Genomic DNA, 14,970 nt, shown 5'->3' with positions numbered 1-14,970 from the left:
TTGCTTTGAGCTGCTTATTTTAAACCTGGCTTATAATTATTCAGCTATAGTGCCTGCTAGAATAAATCCTCCTTCCTTATACAAAAACAAATCTTTTACTCAAATGGAATGGATATGAAATGACATGATGACATGAGCAGTCTTTGTTGCTGCGCTGGTCTCTCTTTCCTTCTTAACAAAGCTCTCTAGAATGAAATATTTCTTCCGAATTTTGAAGAAAGGAAAAACTCCACAGAACACCTCTTTGGCAAAATTTCTTTTCTCTATATGTCAGATACTTAATATGAACTTGAAATTTTTCAGAGCATTTTGTAATAAAGGAATCTGTGGAAAAGTCATGCAAGTGAGACTTTTTGTCTACTTAAATTGCAAATTCTGCATTAACACCTTCCTTTCAGTTCAAAGGAAGTACCATGGTCTTATGTAGCAGGTATACAGGCAAATGAGAAGCCTTAGATACCCCTGGAGCTTGAACCAGACCCATAGGAAACCTAACTGCCATAGAGGGGTACACATCTCACACTGTAGTTCTATGAATGAAAATGTTTAATCTGATATATCTTTGTTAGCAACTTCTATTTCAATGGCAAGTGACTAAGAATTTATTTGAATTCTGTGCACTAAGTCCCTTAGCCAAGGGATGGGGCAGGGAGTGGGAAATGTGCCCTTAGAAAACAGGAGCATGGGATAATTGTCACCATGTGCCCTCTGGGCACGCTAGAGGATGGGGTCCAGCACTGCTCCTCAGAACTAAAGCGGGGAGTACATAGAGAATTTCGAGAGGCTTCAGGGCATAGCTCCAGCCTGGCAAGGCTAGAAAAGGCAACCAGAGTTGAGTGCTTCTGTCACCCAGAAAGTACAAAAATAATTCCCTCTCAGACCTTCCATCAATGTCCAAGATACTCCAAAGGGGGCATTGCCTTTTCCAAATCAGCTCTTTTTATTAAAAAAAAAAAAAAAAAAAAAAAAAAAAAATTGGGAAAGGGGTCATTTAATTCAATATAATGAAGAATAACTGAGTCATCTATTATATGCTTCAATGTATTAGAACCAACAACTGCAAAATAGGACTGAGTCCCTTTCTTCAAGAAACTCTACCTGATAAGTAACACATGTCTCAGCCTCCATCAGTCATTCAAATCTCTGTTCTTCTGACAGGAAAGAATAAGTCCTCCAAGCACCTCCGAGGGGATGAGGGCACAAAAGTCCAAATTCCTCCTTTCAAGGGAGGCACCTGGGTGTGGTGGGAAGAGCTGGCTCTAGATTCTGACATCTGTACCCCCGTTCAGCTGTGTGACCTTGGCAAGGTCGATCAATCTCTCTCAAAATCAGCTCCTTTATTTGTAAAATGAGAAAATGAAGGCCTTCATGTAGCTGTGTGTGATGAGGGTTGAAAATCACCTGTAGAGTACCTGCCAGATAGGAGGCATTTGTGGGATATTCTTTCCCCTTCTCTCCCCCACCAATCTCCTATTGTCAACCCCACAACCACCCACCCAATATGCTTTAGCACAGTTTTGCCCAGAGCCCATTCTGGCTACAGAAATGACCAGATGATTAGAAGATGGGTCTAGGAGTAAAATTAAGAGAAGTAGATTGTTAAAATCTTTATAGAATACCCAATTCCAGAAAGCCAAGCTTTTTCCTGCCTAAGGACATTTATACATGCTATTCCCCCCAAGTGGGAAGGTCGAGCTGTCTCTGTGATACAGATGTCAAATTCTATTTTTATAAATATAATATAAATAAAATGTAAGTTATTTAAATATAAAATAATAAATTTCATTTATTTCCAATGTTCATGTAACAAACATTTTTGAGTCTTAAATGTGTACTTTTCTGGGAGACACACACATACACCAAATGAGCTTGCTCAGATATAGCCATTTCCAAATACAGTGGCTGTTTCCTATGATGAGTATCTGTAGAGCAGAGAGTATCCATTTTGAAGATAGACAGAGCTGGGATCAAATTCCAGCACTTCCATTTTCAGTTATGGGGCCATAGGCAAATTCTCTCTCTCAGTTTTCTCATCTGAACAATGAGAGTGGAATTACTCATCTCACAGAGTTGTGAGGATCAAATGGAAGAATGTGTACGAAGTGCCTATCATATTAGGTGCTCAATGAACAGTAGGGGTTATTGTTACTCTATGAGGAAGGATGGAAGGAGCATAACATTTGCTGAGTGCCTGTTATTTACTGTGCATTGTGTTTAGAACTTTGGCAAGTGTCATCTTACTTCATACACACAAACACACATGTGCCTGCACACACACGTGTACCAACTGTGAAGTAACTGTTAGAGAATAATTTTTTAAAGAAAGTTAAAATCATGACTCTCATACCAATATAAAATGAACACGTGTCAAAGATTTTATTTAACTTACTAATTAATAAGAAAACTAGTCAGATATTTACAACTGCTTCAAAGGAGAATTCAAACACACTTATATAAGCAATCAAGAATACTGAAATGAATGCATAAATAGATGAAAAATTGGTTACGGTCCATGGGGCAATAATCAATTGCATTCCATTGGACAAAATTTTGAATTTCTATGATCAAAAATAATTTGGGTTACTATAGTTTTTCTACAACTGACAGATTTGTAAAATAGCTCAAAGACTGTGAAAGATCAGGCCCTTATAGACTGGGATAACCTGGAAGTTTTAATAAGCACTCTTAATTTTTTCATTTCATAATTTTTTCTAAACTTATTATTATCTCCATTTGCAATTGAGGAAAAAGACTCATGAGTGTGTATTTGCCTACAGTCTCAAAAAGTATAAATGTCAGGGTCTGGATTCACACAGTGTTTTTATTTGAGGGACTGGATTTGGTTTTTTCTTTTATTTTCCAGGGGATGAACAATCAATACAACCGCCGGGAAGTCTTCTGCTGTGAAACTTGTCGTGAGCTCAAAAGCTTCTGGGAAAAAGAAATTAGCAAACAGACTTGTTATCGGGAACTGGAGGAAGATCGCAGGGAAAGAAGTGCCCTGAGAAAGTATGTGGTTTTTTTCCTACTATGTTTTTAAAAAGTCTGTTTACCCAATAAAATACCAGATATGAGGATGGGGATAATTATTTTCTTTATCCATGTACTTAATCTTGCCACCATCTAGATAGGCCAAGTTTCTCAGCCTCAGTGCTACTGACACTTGGGCCAGATAAATCTTGTGGGAGGCTGTCCTGTGCTTTATAAGATGTTAAACAGCTTCTCTGGTCTCTACCCATTAGCTGCCGTTAGCACCCCTTTCCCCAGTCGTGACAACCAAAAATATCTCAGATATTACCAAATGTCCCCTGCAGGGGCAAAGTAACTCCTGGTTGAAAACTACAGACCTACAGATACGGGCAAGTGTTTTTAAAATATATAAACAAAAACGAGGATCTGTTACTCACATCTTGATGAAATGAAAATCTCTTCCTGATGCTCCCTCTGTTGCAATGCATAGCACATGAGGTTACAGTGAACTCGAGGTTTAGGTCAACAGATGTGTGTGTGTGTGAAAAACTAGATAAAAAAAAAAAAAGAAACCACGTCTAGGATGATACCTAGTAGGATTCTTGGGGTAGGATAAGGGGGTCCTACCCTTACCAGCAAGTGGCCTTGCTCTAGTCAAAGGAATCTGTTGAGAGGAAACATCTTACTTACTTGTGTCATGTGTGTCAATATATCTCTGAAGAAAAGAACCAGCACTGACCTTCATGGTGGTGCCGACATATCAGCTTAACTCTACAGGGCCTGTCTGGGTGCTCTGACCCTAAACTGAGAACAGATGAGTCTGGCTATCTCTTTACTAAGATGCCCACTTGCAAGCAGAGTGGCAGCTATGTGCTCTGCCAGACAGCAGGACATTGTGACTTCATGTATCTATGTCTGCCCTGTTCAGGCTGAGCTGACAATGTGCATAATTCACAAGTGTTGAACTCCACAGTCACTTCCAAAAATGGTTCTTAAGCTCCAGGGGGGATATACCCTGCCTCCAGAGAACAGTTCCGCCACCATTCCAGCTACATCCTGCTTGTCTGCCGGGCAAACCCAAGCCTTTTTCCACATCCTAGAAGAGTCACATATTTGAGCATCCAATACTGGAGATTCTCAATGGAGCCTAGACGAGCTGGAGTGGTCAGTCAATTGCACAGTTCCTGCCAACTGCGTCCCTCCAGCCTGCCAGATTCCATAGTGAGCACTGAACTCTGTCTTCCCATTCAGAAGCCCTGGATTAAAAGCAAGATTTGCAATATGATCTGATTTTTGTCAAAATGTTGAAAAAATATATATCCATTCTATCTATATGTATTGGAAAAAGATTAGAAGAAAATACACTAAGATATTAAGAGTGGTTTTTTGTTTTTTTTTTTTTGGACTGGTGGGATGGCAGTTTTTTTCTTGTGCTCTCCTATTTTTCCCAGTTTTTCTACAATGGTACTGTGCCATTTTGTAATTAGGAAAAAAGTTATATTAAAAGGGCACTCAATTGCAAATGGTCTATAGAACAAAAGCAGCAATTCCCCAGACTCCCAAGTGTCCCAGAAGTAATCCTTCTTTTAAAGTTTGGGGCAGTTTTCTTTTCCTTCTATCACCAAGAGAATAAAGCCTCAAAATGACATAGTTAAGCATTTTATCACTGTCCCACCCAATAAATTTTTTTAAGATGTAAACATAGCCACAGCATTATTCAGAGCAGAGGAAGAATGTAAAGATTAAGGTGAAAGTGAAGGCAGCTTTCTGTGATCCCCTCACTGGCTCTTGGGGACCCATAGCAACAGCTGTTGCCCTTAGCGGCTGTGAATAAGAACCCTCCAAAAGTCTTCTGAATTTGGTGAATGATGAATGAAAACAATGTTTTCCTCTTATTTTTGCTAAAAAAAAAAAAAAAATCCCAAATAAACCAGGTTGCACAAAAAGTGAATCTAGATGTTTTCAAATGAAAACCAGACTGCTGGAACATTTGTTTAAATCCCTGCTGATCTGCGCAAACAGTTTGAAACAGAATAATAATCCTTCTGCATACACTTTCAGACCAATGAACATCAGAAATCATTTGTTCCCTATCCCAGCTCTGCAGGCTATACCTCCACAAACTCTTCTGTGCACAAGTGCACACACACACACACACGCACACAGCACCCACACCCCTTTTTACTCTACCCACCATTTATAAAAGGTAAATCCAAACCATCGTGCAATCAAGAAATGGTTTAAGTGAACAGGAGGAGACAAAAACCTCAAAATTTTCCACCAAGCCTTTGTTGATATAAGAACAAAGCCAATAGCTCCTTGTATTCCTCTCCCTCTGCTGGGCTAACCCAGCAAGAACTTGTGCCAAAGCCAGGTAGCATGGAAACAGTGATTTTGCCGGGACATCCCTATTAGCAAATGCCTGCAGGTTCCTGGACTGAGGGAATGTGGCCAGACTGGAGTGAATCCATTTACCCTGGTAACTGATCATTCTGGCAGAGGCCCTGGAGGTGAGATCACAAGCTGAGTGGGTGGCCCCAAAACTGGAAACCCCCTGACTCTCTCTGAGTCTGCCTGGAAAGAGGCAACACAGCACAGATGGGGTTTGTTCCCTGGAGAAGTTGGAGATGGCAACCAGCTGATTGAGGCCATTTGAGAAAAGCCAAGTACAGTGTAATTTCGATGACCAGACCTCCTGGTGGTCCTGGCACAGTTGGGTGTACACCTATCATTCTGGTATAATTATTGATTACACTTCCTTTTATTTCAAAAGTATCTTGGTTCAGATGATAAAGTACATGGACATCTAAGTCTATGTGACGAACTTGTAACAGCTGAGAAATTGTATAGCACTTATATGAAAAAATATTGTTTTACTACAAGAAGTATGGTCAACATACTTTTACAGTCTATAAACAGATGAGTGAATAAACAAATTGTGGAATATACATATAACAGAATATTATTCAGGCATAAATAGGAATGAAGTTCTGATACATGTGACAACATGGAAGAACCTTGAAGACATCATGTGGAGTGAAATAAGTCAGACACAAAGGGACAATTATTGTATGACTTCACTTAAAAGAAATACCTAAAATAAACAAACTCATAGAGACAGGGGAGAAGAAATGGGGGAAGTTTTGCTTAATAGGTAGAGAACTTCTATTTAGGGTTATGAGAAAGTAGCAGTATTTATGGTGGTGATGGTACCATAGCATTGTGAATCTAATTAATACCACTGAAGTGTATGCTTAAAAATGGTTAAAATGGGAAATTTTATTTTATGTATATGTATGTGTGTGTGTGTGTGCATGTGTGTGGCAACACAACAAAAATTGCTTCTTCAGAGTTTAGTTGAACTCCTAGTATCAGGTAGACATTAAATCTGGTGGGCATGAGTAGAGAGGGGGGTTTACCAGGCCCCACCTCAATCTCTCGCTCTGATTCCTGCTGATCAACTGTGTCAGTCCGGACGCTTTCAGATGCAAGTAAGAAAAGACTCATAATCTGCCAGGCAGATGAAATCATTATTTTAAACTTTTTATGTGACAAGATTTAGTCCACAAAGAATAGCCAGTGAGAAAAAATTTAGTTGGGTTTTTCATGCAAACTGAGGACCTAGGAAAATGTGGTTGATAAACTCAGATGGTCAGATCAGTGTGCCAAAGCAAAGGTTTGTCAGGCTTGTATTGACCAACTGAAATCTGCCCCACAACCAGAGACCCAGTTGGTGAGTTGCAGGTTTCTCCCTGCTATGAAAATACAACTGTAAAGGGATGTGTCTTGCCATGCCAGAGTAGGAGCAGCCAAATCATCATCAGCCCTTTTTGTATTAAAACAAAAGCAAAGAGATAAGACTGGAGTACTGAGATCAGAATCAGGAGATGAAGAATTCAGTTTAACTATAAATTCCTTGAGGACAAGGTTTCTTTTTTTACTATGTTCTTTACATATTGTGGTAGCCACAGAAGTGTCCCACTCAGATCCCCTTTGGGAAAACTTACTATGGGGGGCAGAGTTGAATGACAGCCCTAGCTTCTACCCTTTGAGATCCGCCAGATTATTGCAAAATGTAGTGAAAGAATCATGAAGCAATGAGTTTTGAGCACTTCTTTTGTTTGTTGTTAATATAATTTATTTCATTGTAGGTTTATAGAATTTTCTTTTGAATAGTGTTTGTATTTAATAACCATCTTGCACAAGTCCTAAAAAATTAGTAGTTGACTCTTACAGATAAGTATGAGCCAGTTCTGGTACACTACGAGGAGAAGGCCAGAGAAGGGAAGGAGAGGTATCAGACCACGTCGCAGTTCTGACCTCTATGGAGGAGGAAGGGAAAGCAGTAGGACTGAGCAGACTTCAGGGCAGGCCTAATAAAGTTTGGCCAGGCTGGTTGGAAGTCCCAGGGCTTAAGCCACCTGTTAGAGAAGTTCTGTATCTTGCAGGAGTGGGTCTGAATTAGTACCTCTGCCGGGTTCAGTCATTGGCTGGGAGCAGACCACAGGAAGATTGGCCTCGGCATAAATGCCTGGGGCCAATACAGACGGAAGTAGCCACAGCTACGAGTCAATTATCCTCCTCGCACAGGATATCTGAATGTCACATTTTCATGGCCACCATACCAAGTAAAAGCTAAAGTCCCTTCTGTTCATGAATGGATCCACATTGTATTAAAAGTCAGGTTCAACGAAACTCACAAACTGCAGCCCTTATTAGGGAGCTCTAGAAGATCCCAGGTGTTCCAAGGCAAATACTTGGAGGCAAATGTAGTTACAGAGCCTTTCAGACATGCTTCACAAGGAGAGCTTGGGAACCTCGATATTCTCCAGGTTGGAGAGATTGATTTCATATTAAAATACAGAACACATGCATAATAACCATAATGCAGAAATACAATTATGAAAATTACTAATAGGTGGCTATCAAAGTAGATGGTTATATAAGCTCAATAAATCATGATTTCTTAAGTAAGGTGTTCTGTGACAAAATGCATAGAGAGTAGAAGAAGCCATGTCAGGGTGTGCTCATGAGTGAGAAGGGAGCAACTCCATGTTTTACCTGTCACTTTCAAACAGGTAAACTGTATTTTTATGTCATTCACTTTATTTAATGTTGAGGTAGAAGGAGGATGATAACAATGTCCCAGCAACATTCTCCCATGTCCCTTATTCTTCTACCAATATCCCAAGTTACAATCCTTGGTTACTAATGTGTGAAAGCAACAAGCACCAACAAACAACAGGCCATCATTCCAGATTCTTTCCATTTTTTCCTGGGCCATAATTGAGAGGTTGTGAGCAATAAATCTCCCTGAGCAATTTAACAATAGGTCCTTAGAGCCTTCAAAATATTTTTTGCCCTTTAAGTTGTAATTTTACCTCTGGGAATCTCTCTGAGGAAAATAAACTGGAAGAGGGAAACAGTATTCAGTATTATCATACTCATTTTAGGGTTATTTATAAGAGTAAAAAATTAAGAATGAATCCAATTTTTCTTTATTCTTTATGGCATATTCTGATTTTCCTGTAATAAGCATGCATTAGTTTGCTTTAGCATTTATCTACTGTTTTAGTTTCGGTTATTCTTAGTCTCAGGAAATAGCACATGTATTTTTTTTAAGTCAAAATGACAAAAGAGTTTATAATAAGAAGTGATTTTCTTTCCTCCCTCTCCAGAGGTAACTGCCATCAATGGTTTTTTTGTACATTTCTTCCTACTTTTCAGTTTGAATAAGCAAATAAATATGTATCCTGTATTTTTATGCAAAATGGAACTATGCTGTCTTCACTATTCTGCACCTTGATTTTTAAATTTAATATATCTCAGAAGTTTTCTGTATCAGCACATTCAGTTCTTCTTTATTGTATCCCATTGCAATTATGTAAGAAGATTTTTAATCAATCACATTTGAAAGACATTTAGGTTGTGTGTTCATTTTCTGGCTTCACAAGCAATGTTGTAATAAGTGTGCCTGTACACACATTTTTGCATATATGAATAAATATTCTGGGATAAATTCTCAGAAATGAAATTGCTAGGTCAAAGAATGAGTTTTTTAAATTTTGATAGATATTGCCTCTCGGTCTTACAAAGAGGTTGTTCTAATTTTAACTCCCACTCTGCATATGGGAGTGCCTATTTCCACACTGTCACTAACACTGTGTGTTGTCAAACTGTTACTCATTGTTAATCTGATAGGTGAAAATGGTATCTCATTGTTTTAATTTGAATTTAATTAAATACAATTTTGGTTGAGATCTTTTCATATGTATAGAAACCATTCAAATCTCTTTTTCTGGAAATGCCTATGTATGAAGCTTTTTCCCATTTGCCTATAAATTTTCTTTTCTTTAAATGATTTGTAAGCACCATGCATTTCTTTTCTTCTTTCCATCCTTTCACTTTCAGTTTCTTTGTGTCCCTGTGTCTAAGATGAGTCTCTTGTATGCAACATATTGATGGTTCATTTTTTTTGATCCATTCTGCGAATCTATATCTTTTAATTGGGGAGTTTAATCCATTTACATTCAACGTTAAAACCGTGAAGGCATTTCTTGAATCGGCCATCTTATCCTTTGGTTTATGTTTGCCATATTTTTCCCTCTCTCTATTAATATCCTTTATTGTACCCATACCGAATCTCTTTAGTACTGAACCTTTCTCCAAGTCTCTCTGTCCTGTCTTTGTTTCTCTGTCTGTAGGGCTCCCTTTAGTATCTCCAGTAGGGCAGGTCTCTTGTTAGCAAATTCTCTCAGCATTTCTTTGTCTGTGAAAAATTTAAGCTCTCCCTCAAATTTGAAGGAGAGCTTTGCTGGATAAAGTATTCTTGGCTGGAAATTCCTCTCACTCAGAATTTTAAATATATCGTGCCACTGCCTTCTCGCCTCCATGGTGGCTGCTGAGTAGTCACTACTTAGTCTTATGCTGTTTCCTTTGTATGTGGTGAATTGCTTTTCTCTTGCTGCTTTCAGAACTTGCTCCTTCTCTTCTATGTTTGACAGTGTGATCAGTATATGTCTCGGAGTGGGTTTTTTTGGATTTATTCTATTTGGAGTTCGCTGAGCATTTATGATTTGTGTATTTATGTTGTTTAGAAGATTTGGGAAGTTTTCCCCAACAATTTCTTTGAATACTCTTCCTAGACCTTTACCCTTTTCTTCCCCTTCTGGGACACCAATGAGTCTTATATTCGGACATTTCATATTATCTATCATATCCCTGAGGTCCATTTCGAGTTTTTCAATTTTTTTCCCCATTCTTTCTTTTATGCTTTCATTTTCCATTCTGTCATCTTCCAGGTCACTGATTCGTTGTTCAACTTCCTCTAGTCTTGTACTATGAGTGTCCAGAATCTTTTTAATTTGGTCAACAGTTTCTTTAATTTCCATAAGATCATCCATTTTTTTATTTAGTCTTGCAATGTCTTCTTTATGCTCTTCTAGGGTCTTCTTGATTTCCTTCATATCCCGTACTATGGTCTCATTGTTCATCTTTAGTTCTTTGAGTAGCTGCTCTAGGTGCTGTGTCTCTTCTGGTCTTCTGATTTGGGTGCTTGGGCTTGGGTTATCCATATCGTCTGGTTTTTTCATATGCTTTATAATTTTCTGTTGTTTTTGGCCTCCTGGCATTTGCTGAACTTGATAGGGTTCTTTTAGGGTTTGTAGACCTATTGAAGTCTTTATCTCTAATTTATCAGATCTACAGCTTCGTGGAGTACACTTTCTCTAACTAACCAGCAGGTGGCGTCCACGAGCCACCTGTTCTCCACAAGCCAGTTCTCCCCTGCTTAGCCTTTTTGGTGAGTGGGGGAGTGAGTCTTGTGGGGCCCAACTGGTGTACCAAGCTTGCGTGTGTAGTTGGTGTTGCCTGCCCTGTATGTGGGGCGTGTTTCTGGGCAGTCGGGGAGGGGGGGTGGCCCTAACAATCAAATCTCCCTGATGATCCTAGAGTTTTAAAGCTGCTGCAATAGTCTAATCCTTCAGTTCAGTCGTGCCACAGTTTGTCTCTGCCACTGACCCACAAGTCTTTGGTATTGGCGTATGGCTCCTGAGACTTGCAAGTGGGCCCCTCTTCCAGGCTGTGCACCCCGGGTCCTCTGTTGAGGGATGACTGTGCTATGTCACAGGTGAGTGCCGTCCCCCCAGGGCAGTTCTGGGCTGCTGGGCTGTGTAGGGAGGCTCCCAGTCTGCTCAAATGATGGCTGAATGGGGCTTTGTTAATTCACACTGCTCCACCTTCCCAGCTCTGGGACATTCAGCTGAGGTTGCAGGGAAGGCTAATGTCCACGCCCAGTTTTGTGGTGTGTGCCTGTTATTTGAAGCACTTCCGTCACACTGGGTTGTCTGGGGCAGCTCTGGGCTATGGGGCTGGCGATGGGCAGGAGTGTTTCCTGTCCACCAGGATGGTGGCTGTGAGCGGACACCCCCCTTTTTTGGGAAGTTGTGTTGTTTAGTGAATTTTCTCAGCCACTGGATTATTGCCTTTTGTCTCAGAGCTCTCTTAGTTCTGCTCTTGACTTGACGTGCCCAAATTGCAATTCTTTGAAGCTTTCTGTATTGGGCTTCTTAGAGTAATTGTTTTAGAAAAAGAAAAAAGGATTAAAAAAAAAAAAAACAAAAAAAAAAATAAACGGCCCTCCTCAGAGATCTAATGGGTTATTGAAATGCTAATAGACAAAGCAACCAGGGCCATTAAGGAAAGGTCCACAGGGCAGAGAGATCAGCTTTGCTTTGGGATTTGCATATGCGCCTCAAGGCCTGAGCTCCACCCTTCCCCTTTCTGTGTTCACCAGAACTCCAAAAATCCTCTGCTTTTATTTTGGAGTTTTTCGTGTTGTTTTTTTTCTATGCCTGTCTCCTCTCTGCTGGGCTGGCTGCTCTCAGAGTCTCTGGTGTCTGGTCTCAGTCTATCTATGGTTGGAGTTTGAATCAGTAGAATGAGTTTCCGATAAGAGCAGCCACTGCAGTTCTCCCTTCTCCTTCCCGGAGCTGACAGCCCCTCCTCCCCCGGGACTGAGCCTGGCAGGGAAGGGCGCGGGTCCCCTGGCCGCAAAAACTTACAGATTTCGCTGATCTCAGCAGTTCCACGTTTTCATGAGTGTTGTATGAAGTATGCCCAAAGACAGATTGCTCTGTGGTGTCCAGTCCACGCAGTTCCTGGCTTTTTACCTACTTTCCTGGAGGAGTAACTAAAACTTACAGCTCACCAGTCTGCCATCTTCATTTCTTTTCTTCTTGTGTGCAGTACTATGAGTTTTGTAATCAGCACCACAATTAAGATATAGAACAGTTCCAGCATTCTGAAAAAAAATCTCTTCATGCTGGAAATTTTGCCATTTCCAGAATGTCGTATAAATGGATTATACAGTATGTAATCTTTTGGTTCTGGCTATTTACACTTAGCAATATATAGTTGAAATTCATTCTTATTGTTTTGTGTATCAGTAGCCCCTTCCTTTTATTCACTAGGTAGTATTCTATAGTATGGATATACCACTGTATGGTTACCCATTCCTCAGTTGAAGGACAGTTAGGTAATTTCCCATTTTGGGTGATTACAAATAAACTGCTATAAATTCACATACAGATTTTTGTGTGAACATGTCTTCCATTTCTCTTGGGTAAATAACCAGGATTTAGATTGCTGGGTTATATGGCAAATGTATGTTTAACTATATAAGAAACTGCCAAAATGTTTCTGGCTGAACCATTTTGCATTTCCACCAGCAATATAAACCAGTTCCAATTATTCTGCATTCTCACCAACACCTAGTAATGTGTTTTGTTGGGTTTCAGGGTTTATTTGGTTGGGTTTTTTGTCCATTCTTTGGTTGGATACCTCATTGTGGTATTAATTTACATTTTTCTAATGATTATTGATATTGAGCATCTTTTCTTTGCTTACTTGGCACCCATATAACTTCTTGGCAAAATGTTTGTTCAAATTTTTTACCTGTTATATATTGGGTTGTTTCCTTTCTTTTTGTTGAGTTTGAGAGTTTTTTATGTATTCTGGGAACAAGTTCTTTAAAGATATGTGATATGCAAGTATTTTCTCCCTGTTTGTGGCCTTTTATTCTTTTAATAGTGTCTTTCACAGAGCAAAAGTTTTTAATTTTGATGAAGTTCAAATTTTCTTTTTTTTTCTTTTATGAATCATGGCTTTGAAGTTGTAGCTAAGAATTCTTTCCCTATGCAAAGGTCATGAAGATATTCTTTTGTGTTTTTTCTAGGAGTTTTATTATCTTACATTTGCCTTTAGGGCTATGATCTATTTTGAGTTAATTTTGTATAAGATGCAAGTTACGGATCCACTTCCATTTTTTAAAAATATGACTACCCAATTGTTTCAGCACCATTTGTGAAAAAAACTATTCTTCCTCCATTGAATTGCCTTTGTCCCTTTGTCAAAAATCAATTGACCACATTTTGTGTAAGTGGATTTCTGGTCTCTCCATCCATTGATCTATTTATCTATCCCATCTCCCATGTCCACGATCTCGATTATGGTAGCTTTCTATTAAGTCTCAAAATCAAGTGGTGTAAGTGCTCTAATTCATTCTTTTTCAAAACTGCTATGGCTAATCTAGTTCTTTATTCTTTCTGTATAAAATTTAGAATCAGCTTGCTGACCTCTACAGAAAAGTCCCGCTGGGATTTGATTAAAGATCACATTGAATCTATAGATCAATTTGGGAAGGATTAAATTTTAGAGCAAACTGCCTATTCAAAGCCTTTGCCCATTTGTCTACTGATGTTTTTCTTTACTCATTTGTAAAAGCCATGTGTTTCCTTAACAAACAAACACATCACTGGACCAGCAGACATGGATGCAAATACACTTAACCACGCATATGGTTTCCCCTTTCAGGCTCAGAGAAGAATGGAAGCAGAGGCTGGAGAAAAGGCTGAGCATGCTGGACAACCCTGATGAAAAGGAAAAGCAGGCAAACATCGTTGGCTGACAGCCTCCATCTCATCAACTCAAAAGATAACGAGCCACCAAGGGCACTTTTCTAGGTGAAAAAAATAATACCCAAGTTATTTCAACACACTAGGCAGGACACCCTCTATTTGCTCTCCTCTTTGAGAGGGGATTTACGTGTGAAACCTCCCCCAGGGCTAATGGGAGTTATTATCCAACTCAATCCTCTCTGCCCAGAGGGCAGGGTGACCGCAATGGGATATGAAGCTCTGGTCATTTAACATAAAAAGCTCTTGGAATTAGCACTCTCCATGTTTCAAAGACCCATGTAGCATAATTCATTTCCACATTTTTTTCTCATTTTGAAATCTGAATGTAAGCTCATCAAAGGCAATGATCTGGAAGGGAACCTCGCTTCCCCAGGTGTCCTGGAAAAACAGGCCACAAAATCCTTGCTCTCCACCCTACCCCACCCCTTTGTGTGAACACAGAAATGCAACTATTTGCAGAAATAAAGCAATGATTATAAACAGAAGAATTTATTAATAATATGGTTTGAAAATAAACTTAAACGATTTTCTCTTCATACCAATTAGGTTGTTTTTTTCATAAATATATGTAATTAGAAATATGCAGTGAAAGCAAAATCATGCTTAATAAAACTTGGTTGCCATGTCCTCAAGGGTGTGTGCCCTCCAGGGTTTGTGCCAGTGTTGCCTCTCCATGTGCCTGTCTTGGTTAATTCTGTGATGATATGGCAAGTGTCAGCTCAAGCTGTCCCCAGACACATCCTGGAATTCAAAGTCACCCTCACTTTAGCCTTCTCTCAGCCCCAGAAGGATAACTGCGGGGCATCTTTCAATAGCTGTAACTAGGTCTCCTCTGTCCAAGAAATTAGTTCCTTATTGGGGAGGGGAGGAGGGAACAGGAGCAGAGAGGTGTAGAGTGGGGAGCCGTGGGCACCCAAGGAGCAAAGTAACCAGAGGGACATAGAGTGTAAGGTGGGGAGATTCCCCCCCCCCCATCTTTCTACTCCTCCATCCATAAACTGGACAAAGGGGAGTGTGGTCCATA

The 14,970-nt window shown here is 39.7% G+C and overlaps 1 protein-coding gene across 1 annotated transcript; it reads left to right on the top strand.

Moving 5' to 3' along the window:
• Nucleotides 1–2,860: 2,860 nt before the first annotated feature.
• Nucleotides 2,861–13,936, top strand: LOC119545126 (protein FAM240B-like). The gene is made up of 2 exons (XM_037850726.1): nucleotides 2,861–3,009; nucleotides 13,843–13,936. The coding sequence occupies exons 1-2, from the start codon at nucleotides 2,867–2,869 to the stop codon at nucleotides 13,934–13,936; spliced, it is 237 nt and encodes a 78-aa protein (XP_037706654.1). The 5' UTR covers nucleotides 2,861–2,866.
• Nucleotides 13,937–14,970: the final 1,034 nt, after the last annotated feature.

Source organism: Choloepus didactylus, chromosome 10, assembly GCF_015220235.1.
Source record: "Choloepus didactylus isolate mChoDid1 chromosome 10, mChoDid1.pri, whole genome shotgun sequence".
In the NCBI taxonomy this organism is placed as follows: Eukaryota; Metazoa; Chordata; class Mammalia; order Pilosa; family Megalonychidae; genus Choloepus; species Choloepus didactylus.
The sequence above is the reverse complement of the archived record's forward strand: the minus strand, read 5'-3'. Positions and strand labels throughout refer to the sequence as shown.

Bases quoted from the DNA above. Each gene is read 5' to 3' on its own strand.
- LOC119545126 (XM_037850726.1), top strand. From the start codon at position 2,867: ATGAACAATCAATACAACCGCCGGGAAGTCTTCTGCTGTGAAACTTGT. The intron at 3,010-13,842 runs GTATGTGGTTTT...TTCCCCTTTCAG, and splicing joins GAAAGAAGTGCCCTGAGAAA to GCTCAGAGAAGAATGGAAGC.